General features: G+C 37.5%; 1 protein-coding gene across 3 annotated transcripts in view; it reads left to right on the forward strand.

Moving 5' to 3' along the window:
- Positions 1-17,287, forward strand: part of LOC110834387 (uncharacterized) — a 148,822-nt gene that overhangs the window by 20,770 nt on the left and 110,765 nt on the right. For all 3 annotated transcript variants that reach the window (XM_087358474.1, XM_022073489.2, XM_022073490.2), the window contains exon 3: positions 9,875-10,004. In XM_087358474.1, the coding sequence (XP_087214600.1) occupies positions 9,875-10,004 (130 nt within the window). The remainder of the gene's footprint in view (positions 1-9,874; positions 10,005-17,287) is intronic.

Consider the following 17,287-nt stretch of genomic DNA (forward strand, 5'->3'; position numbering starts at 1 on the left):
GACCATGGGCCACTCTTGCACTGTGATCTCACACTGTGTGGGCGGGGGTTTCCCTTCTTATGAACCTTCTTCACGCCTTCATTGCTAACCCTTTCAGCTGCTACAGCTTCTGGATGAAGAAAACCGAAGCTCACAAAGCGACCAGCACCTGCTTTGGGTTCACGCGTGAATACACTCCTCGTGTGTTTGTAAACAACTAGCTTACTGGAGCGGAAGACGTCACACAGAGTCCAAGAACGCTGTTACACGATGATATTAGTCGAACTGAGTAATCAAGTAATTCTTTAATCAAGTGTTTATTTACTTCTGCTTGTATCCACCATTTTAATTTTTCCTTTCCTCCTCTCTTCGTATACCTACTTCACCTTTCTTCTTCTTCTCATTTTACTTTACCGTCTCCTTTTCCTCCTTGTCCTCCGTCCAATTCCGAATCATACTGAGTCTGTTTATGTTTGTTTTAGTGAATATATGTATGGGCCTTTGTATGAGAAGTCAGCACTTCACAGTAAATCGTATCATATAACATATATTATTTCATATCGTGTCTAATCTTATTCATATCGAACAAAAAAACAGAAATCTGGCCACGCTTATGCAATACTTAAGAACAAACAGGAAAAACGTCAAGGCACTTCGTGTTTATATATTACACGTGATTAAGCACTGTGTGTATTGGCTTGTAGCCATCTGCAGGTGTTTCGTGAGAACACTGTGACGTGAAATTAAATACAAAATATAAATTGTCGTTCAGCTTGTGGGGGAATTACCCACAAGATAAACCTTTAAATAACCGAAGAAATATTATTAGATCTAAATATTTGCTCTCAGTCTTCTGTGTCTTTTCGGTGAAGGCATTTTCATAATTTATGTGTCTTCACCGAAAACGAAAGGTACTTTGTACAACCGTTGCTTGCGACATGTCGTCCTGTCTGCACGCATTTCAACTGACCGCATTGCGGATGTTGAGGCCGAAGAATGAAAGTTAAGCTGTTCTTTTAGGGTGGAATTTCTTAGGAGAACGATGTACACTAATTGGGGGCTGTGGGATCTTGTAGGGTTAACACAAAAATGCAAGAGCAGACGATCATCGGTAAATTTTAAGAAGATGGCATACCCTGAATATTGGAAGTCGCATTCCGTACGAGTCGGCAGGAAGAAAATTCTCGTTTTAACTGCCGTTGTTTGTTCTTTCATCTGACCACAGATTCTTCAGAGTCGCTATTTAATATGTTTCGTCTTCTGTTATCACTAATTAGTTTTATCTACTTTGCCCTGAATTTGTTTACTACCCTTATATTGCCTTTTCGTGTTTCATTCGCTTAAATATGCCAATGAAATATGTGTGACTGTGTTTTCCGCTATATTTATTTGACTTCGGATCACTGTGCAGTGCTTAGGATCTGTTTATGTCAACTATCTGATCTAATTAGAGAATTCCACGCTCGTTTTATGATGTTCTTAATTTGCCGAGAAAACAAATACTAGGATAGCGGAAGAAATGCGGTCGCGAGAGGTGAATACAAATGCTGAAACGTGTGTCTTCATGAACGTTAAAGTTCAGATTCTGCTTTTTATTAATGCCATACTGGGCCTTAATGATTGTATAAACCCGCGCGTCTAAGTAGTTACCAGAAACATTTTAGGTAAGGGTTTGCCGAACGTTTTAGCCGATTGGTTAGTATGCGTACTTGTATTTGTGAGGTCCCAGGTTCAAATATCGGCCCATAGACCGGCTATCCTGATTTAAGTGTTTCTTGACGTTCCTTACTCCGACCAGGCGAATGATGAGTTACTATTAAAGACTTAGCTACTACCAATTCCATTTTGTTTACACAATCTCGCCAGGGAAATGCTCTTATTTTTAAGAAATTTGCTCGTGGTTCCGAAAGTTGTCGCGACAAATGAAATATTACGATATAAGACGATAGTTTTTAAAACTCTGTAAAGATATTAAGTTTATAGTTTAGATGCGTCATGTTTGTGTTTAAAATTCAAATATATATTTATTATTCAAGTCTATACACAAACTTTTAAATTGTTGATGTTAAAATTTAAAATTAATATTAATATTCTGCGCCATTCATCGTTATCTCGATTAAAATTAATATTAATATTCTGCGCCATTCATCGTTATCTCGACACAAACATGACGCATCTAAACTATAAACTCGAGATAACGATGAATGGCGCAGAATATTAATATTAATTTTAAATTTTAACATCAACAATTTAAAAGTTTGTGTATAGACTTGAATAATAAATATATATCTGTAAAGATAGTTAAAATGTGTATGTGTATATATAGTTTGACCTGTTAATTCATGTTGGTATACTTGATTTGAGTGTGATTGTTGAACATATTTTAGTATTGTTAATTCGAGTTTCATTATTGTTCTTCAATTGCCGAAGTTAAATTGAGTTTAATAATCAAACTTCCGTCGCGGGGGTTAAATAATTCGCTTATCAAACTTCTGTTGCTATGACTAATAACTGAGTATGATTGTCGACTTCCGTTTCTGACGTTAATTTGATTTTATTGGGTTAATTTGATTTCGATTATTCAACTTCTGTTGCTATAATTAACTCGAGATTCGTTGATGAAATTCTGTTGCTATGATAATTAAGTTAATAAATATATAAGAATTTGAAATTTAAAGTGATTTTCCTGGGTGCGGTGCATTAGGTTGTTGAGTATGATCTCGTAAATCTCGACATATTACTATAATTATAAGCAATGCTTCTTTCTAACACCTCAGGGGCTAAAGGTTATGAACCTTACTTCGCACTTCAGAAGAATCTTAAGCTCGTTGCTAACCTTGATACAGAATGTAAGGATATCATCTGTCACTTAGTCTCCTCGTAGTGGGCCATGTAGAAACAAACAAGTTCGTGTCGTAATTACAAGAGATGCCGCTGTTGGTGATTAGACTACGTACTCCAGTCCATTAACGGTAGCAACGGCTGGTTCTTCGGGGCACCCCAACAGGGATCAATCATCCTCTCGTCCCAGAAGATCCGAGGTGAAGTGCAGGGGTGGCCAGTAATAATAACACTTCGATATAAGGGAATGTGTAGGAAAGTTTCAAACGAAATAAGGAAAAAGAGAAAAAAGTTAAGAGAGTTTTTACGTCTGTTTGGCAGTCTGTGATCTCACGTCAGTGGTATTCCCCATGATTGCATTGTGCTGCATTTTGTACTGAAAGTACTTTATTAATATTTGAGAAAACACCTGTCTTCTGGATTATAGAATCGTGTAGTCCGGTAGAAGTGTACCAGATTACACGGCGCCACAACCCAGAAGGACGTATTCGAAATTACCGCCTTGAGAACCTCACCTCCTACTAATAAATATTTAAACCTGGAATTATTCTTTAATACAATTACAAATAATTACTAAGAGAGTTACTAATTTCCTTACGTGTAACATTATAATTTTTTGGGATGTTTCATTTGTTATGAAGTTATTCTGTAAAGAATAAACTAGATTAATGTCCAATAATATTTAGGAAACCAAAGGTTTTGGTCGAGTGATATAACTCCTGGTTCGTGTGCGTAAGATCCCGGGTTCATATCTAGGCCCGAAGGCAATCTATGCTGACGGAGAATTTTCTTTGTCAGGGCATTACCTTTTATTATATCATGAAAACTTGCTTCCACACCCTTTCTAATCCATTAGTAATGTTATTATAATATGTATATGGCGAACGATGGCAGAGTTGTTAAATGAACCCTAAGTAAATAAGATAAATGTGTGGGTAAGGACAGAAAGTATTTGGTCAGTGGCATTATATGTGATAATACACAAATTAAGCTTTGTGGTGATAAATTGAAGTTCAGTAAAATGATTAATATTTGAGACCATTTCGAATAACTGGAACTACTTCCTACTATAGTTTTACAGTTTAAGTACTTGCTTGCGAAGCTCATTGCAATAAAATAAATTAATATCAATAAATTTGTGTGACAGAAAGCATAACATTAAAACTTATACTCAAAAAGAGGCAAATTTTGTATTGGGGACTCGATAATCGCTATGAATGACAAGGGTCCAAAATGTTCTTTTTTCCACTGGACAGTATGTACAATAGATTAATCTCGTCCAAAGAATTTTTTTTAATATAAATGTTATATTGCATTTCCAGTTATCTTTTTATCTACGCAATAGATTTTCAAAACGGCCTCATCATTTCTGGTTCTCCAATAAAAATTAACTAGACCTAGAAAGTTTCATCATTAACGTGTGGGCTGCAACTCACCTTCCTTGATTCTATGACCCTATTACTACTTACGTAAAGATTAGCTCTGTACATTTTATAAGGCTCCTCATTATGTAATTTCCCCTGCCCTTTCATAGCTTTTCCTTCCTTCCAAATGTTCAGCTCAGCCTCCATTTCTTAAAGGTCCTCAATTTGTGTCCCCCCCCCCCCCCCCCCTAGTATGAGAGGCAACGTTTAAGTCCATATGAAGTAATAGGTAAAATTATAGCCTTGTAAAAATTATTTTAATCCTTAGAATCGTCGATAAAAGGCGAGAAAATAAGCTACTTTGCTCCTTCAGTATTAGGATTCCATGTTTCAGAAGAACAGATGATGTTAAACAAGCATCGCTGTCCTTCGGGTTTTATAAAGCGAGTGCTGATTGGTCACGTGCAACACGATGGAATTGCTTAAATTATCGCCGATGCTTGTGACGGATACCAAATCAGAGAATACTCCGCAGGTAAATTTACTTATTGTAATACGTAGCCTATTGCCGTTACTTCTTCTTGAATCCACCCATTATCAGGGCGTTGAGTCATCATCCTAAAGATGGAGAGACAAAGCCACTTTGACTTCTGTGAACTTCTACCAGACTACACGGCGTTGACATCCCATAATACCCCAATCTTGAAGGAGGTCGATTTGTTTTGTTCTGTTCTTTTTACTTAGCTCCGTATCATGAGAACGTGTAAGAGGAGTTAAGATGTCTCAGCTCATTTTTATGTGAGCTTCAAGATTTTTTCCGCTGTATCTGGTGAAGAGTAAGCACATTCTCCCCATATTCATGACATGACATGACGAAGAGAGAACTTTGTACTTCCTGAGAAATGAGCATCAGTCGCCCAATCAATAGACAGTCAATTTATTTATTAATAATGACAACAAACGGAGACGAGATTTTCTTCCAAGCACTAATACATTCGTTTATCTTTCTGTTCAGGTTTGGTCACACCTGGTACAGATAAACCCTAAAAAACCTTAAAATGTTTCGGCTGTGTACTCTCTCTCTTCCACCCCCTTTGCAACCCCGCCAATTGCTGCTGGCATTTTTTAATTAAATTTCTAGATGAACCTAAGTTCCTTCACTAATGTTCCTCTAATGTATTTTTAATTTAATTTATTTGCTTGAGAACTTTTTTTTACAGTTTTGTAAAAGTGTTGTCTTTCTTGTTTTGGCTTCTGGATGAATCTGGTCTAATGCATCCCTTAAAAACAAACTCTGAGTCTCGTGATTAATGAAGAATGTTGTTTAAGGTTGTAATTTACGGGGGTTTATGATGGCTATAATAATTATGTCGGAACAACATTTATATTGGTTCTTACATGCCATGGCACTATGACGTTACTCAAGTATTAATGAGGCCTTGGTTTATTTAGCCCTGTGGGTCTGCTTCGGCAGTTTGTATGAAAACTAGTTTGGGTATTTATTTTCTAGTATGAATTTTCTGTTCATTAAACTGTGACACACGAGGATGTACACATAGTACAAATTAAACTAAGTTTAAATTGATAGAGTCAGTTAAAGACAATTAATTACGAGAGCTGCGTACGGTCATTAGAATCTTTACACAAATTCCTGGCGAGTGTTAAACTTCGTTTGCTATTCTTTAAGAAAAAAATAATTAGAAAAATGAGAATTAAAATCTTTAATGGTTCATTATTGTTTTGGTTTATTTTGTTTTGGACTAGGAAGATGCATACAAAATTTCAGTCAGAGACTTAGGTGACATACTTGTAGATAGGAAGACAATATTAAAATTGATTATAAATAAATATTGTGTGGACTGAATTGATGTGGGATCCGTCGGCTGGTTCTAGTGAGCACGGGAATATTACTTATTATACAGTAAAAGATTCGATTAATTGGCCAGTTTATGACTATCAACTTCTCAAGGATGACTCTATTTCGTGGATTTAGTTCTGTAAGTATAAATTTGTGACAATCAACGTCCCTGTTTAAAAAAAGGTGTTATTCTCATAAAATGATTCGAGTAGGTGAGCAGGTACACTATCCTTAATTAAAATATTGTTTATTCAAACTGAAAAACAGATTAGTTATACCCTAATTTACAACGTATTTATGTCCCTAGAAAAGTGTGGCATGGCAAAAACGTAAAAATCAAAAACTTCTTCAGTAATTTCAGCATTAAGAATTTTGGTTGGCCTACTTGTATTGCAACCAAGCCGAATTCTTATGTGGCAAGAAACAGAATATTTACATAATAGAATGTGTTGCTATGCGATGTCACCATGCCGTATTAGCCAGGCACACCAGCGCCCTCACATTCTGGCCTTTGTCGGGATATACCTGGTAAAATATATAACGACATACTTTAATGTTAGGCCGTGTGAAACTGTTTTATTTAAAGGTTTCTTTTTTTTGTGTGTCTTTAAAAATAGCATTTAACAACACAGACAAGACATTTAAACGTGTTCGATAGTTTGATTAATTAACAAGTTTGAAGTTGATTGAAATATGCATGACTGTGAATTCATGAAACTAACCAGTAAACAAATATAAATCTAATCGTAACTGATTGTGGTGTCAATTTCTTGACACTAAATATCGTCGTTTTACCACAATAAATCAGCTGTCCTGGAAAAATTAGTTGCTTATTCTCGGCCGTAAATATCGCCATGACTCGGTCACGAAGCCTCGTTCATGGGAATAGGATGCACCACGTAACGTGTTTGTTAGGGATGTTTGCATTGTTCATCTTAACATCCGATTTCATTGTTTAAAGATTGCTTTAGATAATGAGTTAACGTTAAAATATGACATATATTTACATGGACTGTGTAATTAACTGATGTGTTTTTCGCATGCACGAAAATCTCAAGATGTCCAACCTCCGAAATGAGTCGAAGTATGGCGCAGAAGAATCTGCGAAAAAGAGTTAAGACTCCCTACTTCTTGATTTAATTTGATTTATTTAACAATATCGTAGCGTCGGATGTCGCCTCATTTACTCCGTATTCGTTAACGAATTCCGAGACTAAAGCGAAGGAAAGTTTTTGCCCGTTTTATTTCTTTAAAATACACTATAAATAACTTCTTTGGTGGTACGCGTATAAATTTCCATCTTGTTGAACCGTGACATGTTTTAATTCCATTAGATGTAACCATGACAACAGATAAAAGACCTTGGAACGAGGATAGTATTTCAAGGACTAACAAATGAAAGGAAAATTTGGAAATGGTCGCCTACCATGCTGACTGACCTTTGGCAATAATTATTCTTTACTGGGCGAGAATAAACAAAATGGTCGAAACAAAATAGAATCGCGCCGCGTCCAACGCCTTCGACAATCAATTTATCGAGAAAGAGGCTTTTCTTCTGCGTCGTCAGAGCAGAACCAAGATAACAAGAGGACCGTGGCGAGAAATTCGCTTTGATGATGTTTTAAAGACGTAGTTCGGGAAGGCGTAAAATTTGGAATTATACGAATATATAAAACTGTGGGCGGCAGATCCTTAGTTTGAACGGCTATTCATATGATCACTGTGTTGATTGTTTTGTAAATAAAAAGTAATATCTTCAAGTGCTCATTTACTGCATTTCATGGGGACCGTGTTTTTTTTTGTTTTGTTTACAAGTCGATAAAAAGATGTAACTAACTCCGTGTGCATAGCCTTTCTTGAAAAATTGGATAGTTTCACAGGTGGTCTAGAAATTCCATACTTTTATGGGACCCTGAGGTTCATGATCGTGTTTACAAAAGCTTGTCACTGGACCCTGTCACGAACCATTATAATACAGTCAGTACTCACGCATCGTTTGCACGCTACATGCTTCACCCATCTTTATACCATGACATTTGCTAGGCAATAAATTGGTTTGTAATCGTAATCGAGAACATGAAATCTTAAAACATATATTATTTGAATTACTTTATTAAAATAGGTTATGTAAAGCATTACATTACATATTTGGATCAGCAGATGGGGAGGCAAACAGGTTCGTCCTCATTTCGATGGGTCCATTTTTTCAGTTTTCGCAAAAAAAATAAATAATGAAAATAATTGGCGTGGTTATTATGTATTGCGGTGCTAATTAAACACAAACTTCGGGCTGTGTTTTGACTACGCCTAAAAACCTATAACCACCTATTTCAAAAGGTGCGCTGCATTCTACTTGTTCGGTTGTGTACTTTATCAAGTTATTTTAGTATCCGGTTAGGAGTAAAACAGGCATACAGATGTTGGTCTGAAAGAGTCAACAAGGCCATTTAATGACGGAACTGTGACGATTATTTTTAGATTAACGACCTTTCATGCAAAATAACCGGTTTTTAATAAAATACAAAATAACATCGCAAATAAACTCATGAAATCAGGAATTTAAACTGTTTAATCGAAGTCTCAAAGAGGCCGTTCTTTACATTGGCTTCATGGTTTTACTACTGTAGATGTAGGTAATTGTGGTCAGCATTTCAAAACCAATGAGACTGGTTATAAAGTCAAAAATTTAGGACCGAAATGTATAGTCACTGAACATGAGATACGTTCCAGTCTTGCGGCAGATCGCCTTCACTTGTGAAACCGGTTTTGGATGTGAAATCTTGGACTTGTCGACACGTACTACCAGAAGGCGAAATATTGATATATCATTCAGAAAAATGTAAATAAAATAATAAATCACCGACTTAGGTCGCTCAAACAATTGGCGTTGCAGTTCGAAATTTAACTGTAGCGTGGCTGTTTATATGCTTCAGTGCTGATGATTTTAAAGTTTTTTATTTGTTAAACCAGTACTATGTTCGGTATTTTCCACTCTGCAAGATAAATTAGGTTTTGTGTTCGATAACCACGTAGTTTTGGAAGTGTCTTTACCAACTTTTTCAGTTGACTTTTTGTTCGATTAGAGGCGACTGTTGGACTCGAACTTGGGACCTATCTTTTGAATACTAGGCTTGTGCGTTGACAATTAGATCAATTTAATGGACCAGGCATGGTTGTTAGTAGAGAGATAGTCTATAGAAACAACCATAAGATTCCATATTCAATCCCACTTGTCGGCATTAACCTTTGAATAAAATAACAATAAAAATGTTTATTTAATTCTTCTGCACTGCACAGTGCTTTGCGAGTGTGAGATTCTTCACCTGTTATCCCCCACTCCTTTCCTTGCTAACTTCGATTATCCACGTGATCGACGTAATTGAATCTGCTATGATGGAGTCAAATACAATTAGTAAGTTACTCCAACCAAGCAGTCCAACCTCTTGATTTAATATTAGTTTATAGAAATTGCATGTGGATATCTGTAGAGAGTGTATCGACGAGGAAACAGCCAATTTTTTTTTTTTTTGCGAAAACTGAGTAAAGTTGACCCTACTAACAGTAAACGCGAATTTCACATCTGTGTATATTCTGACCCATTGCAATTCCTGCTTTACATGAAACTGAAATTGAATTTACACATTTTTAAAAGTAGATGGTTGCACAAAGGAAATGCATGTAACTAAATGTAGATCTTATTATGATCTGCCTGCAGCCGAAATTCGAGTTGACTACCTAAACGTCGACAACAGAAAAGCTACACTAAATGTTCAATACCTTTACTTAAGGATGAGAAATGTTTTACAAACTGTGCATTATTTTCTTCTAACAGAATCCACCACATGGAGAAACTGACGCACGTGATTTGTTGCAACTAGCGCTTGACCGCATATGCGAGTTGCAGAGAAAGCTGATGCAGCGAGGCACTTGTGCCGCTGGAGGCCCAGTCGAAGAATTTACAGGTAGGACGTCTCCAAGAATACGTCCAACTTAGTTTAGTTCCAAAAGTTAGCCCTTAGCTGCATAAATATACACCTCACGTTTGTTATTTACAGAGTATGTGGTGCTAGAATTTTTGTTATGCATTCTCGCATAACGTATTAAGGTCTCTTATGCTGGTCTTCTTTCAAGTACGAGGTATGGGTATTCGGTGCTACTGCAAAGTATGCTGTGCATTAACCGACTAAGAGCCAGTTGGTGCTTTGATTGTAGTGGAGTACAGTCACGTTCAGAAAAAGAAGGTTCAGAACAAGGCAGAGAATGAAAGAAAAACAGAAAGAAAGAAAGAAATAAAGATAGAAGGTGCCTAGTATGAAATTAAGACTGATGTTTTCAACTAAGAGTGTGTAACTGTTGTGGATGACTGCATAACATAAAGATTTTAAGGCGCTTGGCATTTACTCTACATATTGCGTGGCTTAGAAAGATTATTTAAGATTGATTTATAAATTTAATCTGTACTCTGTCTAAACGATAACATACTTGATTTTCTGTTATAAGATATTGCAGATTCTAGCATAAACAATGTAATGTTTGTTGATCATCCGGTTAAAATGCAGTATATGTTATGTAATTTTGCCAGAGGATATTGTTGATAGTCGTGTACGTTTTTTCCGGTTGATCGATACGACCGTCAGCTGGACCTATTCGGGTTAATTGTATAATTTTTGTCCCCAACATAAAACGTGAAATCTCCATTTTACCAGTAATCGTGTGGAGGTGAATAAGAAAATGATCCCTGCTTATTCTAAGAAAGAAACAGAAGTTATCAATAAATGTTTTGGAGAGAAACGTAGGCTTAGTGATTATTGAGACGGGTTGTTGTGCATCTCTACGCTGTAAAAAGATAAGTATCACTGCTCTAAAATAAAACGCGTATGAAGAAGGTCTAGTTCTTACTGCATTTCGTTATAGAGGTGTCAGACAGTAGATCATCAATTACGGTTTACGCAATACATGTACGACATTTCGTGAGTTGCACCTGTCTTGTCAGCGAAATGTGTTGACAAGTTGTGGCCTGCAGCCTGTCTCTTAATTAACGCTGTGTAATACATATATATAAAGTAAATTATTACGTAGACTTCTCTTGACGAAGTTACGAGAGCCGCGATGGAGCACAATTTTCGCTTTAAGAAAATTTGTGATAAATACGTTCATTCTAGTAAATCGCTTATTTTCAGTTTACAGAGAATGCGTACTGGTTCAGACGTAATCGAAGTGGTTGGGCAAATCGAAAATCACTAATAAATATGTTACTACCTTTCCAGAGGAACGTAATGCTTATTCAATGCCGTGAGATTTAATATGCGCATAAACTCGTTATGTTTTGTACATGTGTACTTCAAATATATGTGATGTAGTGTAAAGATTCTACAGCGTGAGCGATCTCGATGCACAATATTATTAAATATGTTTTACATAAAATGGTAAAGAAACGTGTTGTTTGAAAGTAAGATTTAACAATTCTTTGCTCTTTAACTGAAGATTTTTTCTGTTAAGACTTTGAACAGAATTTGCATTTTAAGCCGTCTCAAACTCAGTGTCCCTGTCCTCGTTTCATACGCAATTCTTTCCACATTATTACTATCAACAAATGGCAGTGACCATTTTGGGGCGCCGAGCAAGTTTCATTTTAATATAAGAACAAAGCTTGTAATTCTCTATCTGTTATCTGTTACCCGGGGTATAAATACAAAGAACACGGAATCTGTTGTAAGTAAAAGGCCTTTCCGTGTCTTGCATAATTGTCTTCGGCACTGTCCACTTTCTGACGCATATTTCGTGCAGATGTACATCACCGCCACAGCTCATAAAATTATATACACACTGTCTCGTGTAGTAGATATATATGATATACTTTGCATACAAAATATAACACAGGCAGTGGACAGACTCCAATGTAAATAACTCTGCGGAGATAGGACTTTCTTTAGAAGGATCGCCCTGATGATGGAGGTAGTAAGTACCTGTGAAACGTCGATCATACTACGTGGCGCACCGTCACAGAAGACAGTCTTATTTATCTTCAGTTTTGATCATAAGCTGTTTTGTTACTAGTTTAGGTTAGGTTAGCGGTGACATCTTTCACTTCACCGTACGATCTCCCCAAAACATTCATTCTTTTAAGCGTTTAAAGGTTTCTTATCTTCGAATCATAATTTATGTGACAAATGTCTATGTTACAAGGCTATAAATTTAAATATTTACCGCTATTCTGTACTAGAAAGGAGAATGTCAAGTCACAGGACACCCGACTTCCGAGAAAATGAAAAGGGAGCTCGTAGGGTCGTATATAAAAAGACAAACTCTTCCTTGACAGAGAGGAGTCTGTGCGACCTCTGACAGGTTCTGACCTTCAGTAGCGCGTATATTGTCAATGTATTTCGCAGACAGCAAGTGTATGAATCTGTCTCCCACCATATAAATCGATTCGAATGGATTTAGTGCAAAAAGGAGCTGAAGGTGAGAATATTTCCTGATTATTAAGAAATGACCCATTACTGCACACTACATTGTCTGTCTGTCACTTTCACCTGCAGAATCAGTCGAACATTCTCGTAGATACAATATTGACCGCGACTTCAGTCCTACCAACTTCCGATTCTCACAAAGTTATTTACCCAAGTTGCAGTTGGACCAAAATGTAAACATTCGACGGTACGTAATCCATGAAGGTGATATGTATGGTAAAATATGTAAATATGACGTAACAAAAAAACTTCAATCTTCCACGAATAATCTTTCAGAAGCCCAGTTTTCCAACGAAATTTTTGTTTTTGTTTCTATTTCAGCAGGGGCAGAGTTGTAAAGAAGACATTAAGACGTTTTGAGGGAAATATGTTTCAAAAGAGTAAATTCGACTGTGTCAGGTTAAGGTGACATGAGTCCCGAAATTTTGGTAAAGAAAAAGAATCCTCGAAAAGTTCTCACAAATCATGTGTAGCCTACTTATTTCTTCAAACTTTTATACGAATTCGATTATTCAATTTACCCATAAAATAAAGGCTGAACTGATAGGTTTTATAAATTGCAATCAGCGTGAATTATAGACTGTAGAGTAGCCATCGTATCTCGTTTCAAATTTTTGGAATTGTACCTATGTACCTTGATATCGGAATTATGTGCTTTGATTCAGCGACCGCGAGCCGCCCATGTCTACGGAAGGAAAAAGTGATTCTCAGAGTTGTATTGGGTCAAATTCGATGCCATTTATTAGACTTCAGACTAGTAACAGGATCTAATTCCTTGAAATCAAAGAATGAAAATCTAAAAAATGAAATTCCGAGCGTCGTCCGTTCCGCTGGAACAGATTCCAGACAAACTTCCACGCGAAGGATTTGTATCAGTGGTACCTCCTAAGTCCTTTATTGAATATCCGCCATTGATTAAAGTAGTTAAGTTAGGACGTTAATCTTTATATTAGCAATGGATTCCGACTGCTAAGGAAAATGCTGGTTTCAGTTGCTGACAGTTTTAAATGTTTAATTCCTTTAAAGTCAGCCACTGTTCTCAACACGTTATATTGCAAGCAGTTCCTTGCTTGAAACTTCTTTCTTTCTCTCTCTCTCTCTTTTTTCCCTGTCTGACGACAGGTCCATATGAACAGGATCCTTCCATCCTTTCTCGGACTGGGACCTGTTCATATTCGTTCTTCGCAGATGATCCAGAAGTGGTTTGCCATTGCCTTCTTCTGTGTGTGAATGGAGTAATTGTTGGGATGCCACGGAGAAACCGGGGAAGCCCCCGGAGGAAAACTCCTTGTTGCCTAGACCACGGCCTTGCCCAACACAAGTTATAAATTCGGGCACCGCCGGGAATCCAACCCGAGACCCCCCCAGGATTACAAGGCCAGCGTTCTAACCGCTAGACCACCGTGGCACACGCTTGAAACTATAAGACCGAAAATTTATGCTTTTTGTCAGGACAAGGTAATAGCTCAAAAACTGGTTAAAAGTTAGCAGTGATTCCAGAACCATTAAACCCTCTTCTGTCGCTTTTTAGATTTTTCGAGTAACTTAGGAACACTAAATAAACGGTTCAAAAACGTTTTCAAGCTGATATAACAAAGAGGAAAGACACTTGATAGACCTTATCATAGATGGGACGATATATTGAAACGGATGTAAAGGAAATTGGGCGTGAGGGTGTAGACTGTCAAATGACTGAATATAACAGCATGTAAAAATTTACAACAAGCAAGTCTCAGGGACTGTATCAGGCCTAAAGGCCAGGTAATATGAACGCGCCCTGTGGCAAGAGGATGATTCTTAGAATAGCTGTCAGGGCGCTCAGTGACACTGCCCGCCAATTACTGCCAGGTCTTCCATTACATTTGAGAAACAAATAAACGAAATTCATTGCCCCCGAAGCAAGCAATTTGCTTCTAAAATAAAGTAACTTGACTTTATAGTTAACACTTTTTTTCATAATTCCTAGCGTCGCCCCGTGATCGTAAAAGTTTAAATGAGATTTTCATCGCTAAGAAGCCTTTAGGGATGTTTCTAACTTTAAAACACAAGCGATAAATTGTGCTGATAACACAGGGCATAGCAGTTTTTTTTTTGTGATGTCGAAGAGAGAGAACACAAAATGAAAGAAACAAGAAAGAAATGGAGTTAAAAACTGTTATACTTTCATTTCACCTCTCAACGATTTTACGTCAAACAAAAGCAGCATGACGTAAAATGTTTAGTTTTTTTTTCTGGAACTGAAGTGTCCGATCCTCACACCTAACGTTGGCTTATCATCTAAGCATCGGCTTTTGAATGGTTTTGAGGAGTCTGTTTTAATTAGTTGGGGAGTAAGCGAGCTTTGCCATTGTGTTTAGGTCTCCAGCTACTTTGAAACCTAATGGATAAGACCATCGCTCATATGTACAAGTCATTGTACAATAAAAAATAGCTTTTTAAAGAAATAGAACACCTTTTGGCACGTAAACTAAGAAATACTATTGCCCCTCAGTTTATTGCTAAGGCACTGAATCCAGAGCTTGAAACGTTGTGACGAGAGGTTCTTGCCCACTAATTGAATTGGAAAATATGTAGAATTCACTTCTCGTGTCCAGCTGCAGAGTAGTACTTGAGAATGTAATGATGTGTTTTGGTGATGTGGATGCTGAGACCCGTATGTTGGCGGTGGTCCTTATGCGGGTAGGTAAGCGACGATGCTTATTATACGTACATAGTCGAAGAGTCGTGGCTTTTTCCACGAGTAGAGAAATTTTCGTAGAAACACTGTCGCTGGTTTAATGAGCACTAGTTGCAAGCGAATCATTGGTTCGCAATTTGCTGACAGGCCACACTCTTTGTCTTAATATCAGTTCTTCAATCCCATGCCATGCCTTTTTTCCCCCAAGATCTTTTGGAATCTAGACAGTTCCAACTTTAAAATAATGGATCTTCTAAGAGTAGGGTGAGAGGATGGCAAACAGCGGACCTCCCGCACTGTCGAACATGTCAGCCCTCCAGCCGTCATCTTATCATCCTCTGTATTTGTGGTAGCTGACGGAAGAAAGATGCTACTTGTTAGGACTCCCATAGAGGCACATATTTTATGTGCGTCTTATGTGACAAGTCCGATTCAGTCGTATGATTGGGAAAATATATACCAAACGTCGTTTACCAAAAGACCTAAGTGTACAATAAAACGTGCAGATAATTGGAATACTTAAAGCTAGCAGTGTTTCTGGTGACTTAAACAGTAATCGAAAAATAAGGGGAAAATTTTTATAATGATTTTCCATTCTGAGTCGCTGGTCTTTAAACACTTGTACAGCCCTCATGGGACTTTGTCTGTAGATTTAGATATTGAAAACTAAGAAGAAAAATGGAACAACTCCAGATTTTCTTTGGACGAGTTGTTCAGCATGAACATTCACATGTTTCAACTTAGAAACTGCTCGACCGATTTGTATTAAATTTTGCATTGTGTATATACACTAATGGATATCCAGAATATTATATTTGGTTTTACTTCAGTCTAACACACCCTTCGTGAAGCTCATATCTGCGAAATATGAATCCTTCAGTTCATTATCATAACAGCATTTACACGGTTTGTAAGGTAAAGTCCCAGGTGCTTAATTAAGCACTATACCATGCAGACGTATAGGGAGTGGAAGTATATATAGAAATGAGTGGTTAGCCCCAGATTTTGCCGTTTTGCCCCCGTGGGAGAGCCACAGTAGGAGGCTGTTTATACCCCACATCACGATTCCCAGTGGAGTGTACGTAAAGTGACATATGTCCTTTTACCTTTTAAACTCTTTAAATATTCCCACATTCGAGCGCTTTTAAGTAGTTTCCTTCGGAATTTTAGAAAGAAAAAATGGCATATTGCCGTATAAGAAACAAGTCGAAGTAAAGATAATATCAGAAGTAGGTCATAAAGTTGTAAATTGAACAACCAATCTTTGTGGTGATCTTAAAACAAGTGCCGCCTGTAGTTTCAGACGCAGCCAGCAGCCCGCATGCTCCAGCACACTGTTAAGATTTACCATTTGTTTGACAGATACTAAAAATAAACAACCGATTTAGTGCCGGCCTACCCTCATGGTTTTGAAGAGGGGGGGGGGGGGGGTTGAGGTGGAGAAACTCGCCATGATACGGTCTGTTACCTGTAGTAAGTCAGTGTAAAATTTTCACTTTTATTTAAATGTTAACCTTGACATAAAAATTGTACATTGATTTTAATATATAATAATTCTGAGAAAGTATAAGGGTTCGATTCCCGGCGGTGCCCGAATTTATAACATGTGTTGGGCAAGGCTGTGGTCTAGGCAACACGGAGCTTTCCTCCGGGGGCTTCCCCGGTTTCTCCGTGGCATCCCAACAATTACTCCATTCACACACAGAAGAAGGCAATGGCAAACCACTTCTGGATCATCTGCCAAGAACGTAAATGAACAGGTCCCAGTCCCAGTCCGAGAAAAGGATGGAAGGATCCTGTTCATATGGACCTGTAGTCAGACAGAACACTAAATAAATAATAAATTCTTTGAACAACGCAGAATTCTCTGAAAGCTAGCATAGAAATTGACTTCAAGAATAATGGTATAGGAGCTTAAGAAGGCAGCCTTCAGGGCCCTGATGATCTGCTGATGGAGGCAGCAAGTACCTTTGAAACTTCGGTCAACTCCTACTAGAGTACACGGCGTAATGCCCCAGAAGACAGCCATCTTCATACTGGCTGCCGTGAGAACCTGAAATCTCATTATAGGTGCTTACTTATTTATCTTTGTGTCGTA

This window comes from Zootermopsis nevadensis, unplaced genomic scaffold (genome assembly GCF_977971745.1).
Source record: "Zootermopsis nevadensis isolate Lab colony 2312 unplaced genomic scaffold, Znev_1.0 Znev_ptg000030l, whole genome shotgun sequence".
Classification (NCBI taxonomy): Eukaryota; Metazoa; Arthropoda; class Insecta; order Blattodea; family Termopsidae; genus Zootermopsis; species Zootermopsis nevadensis.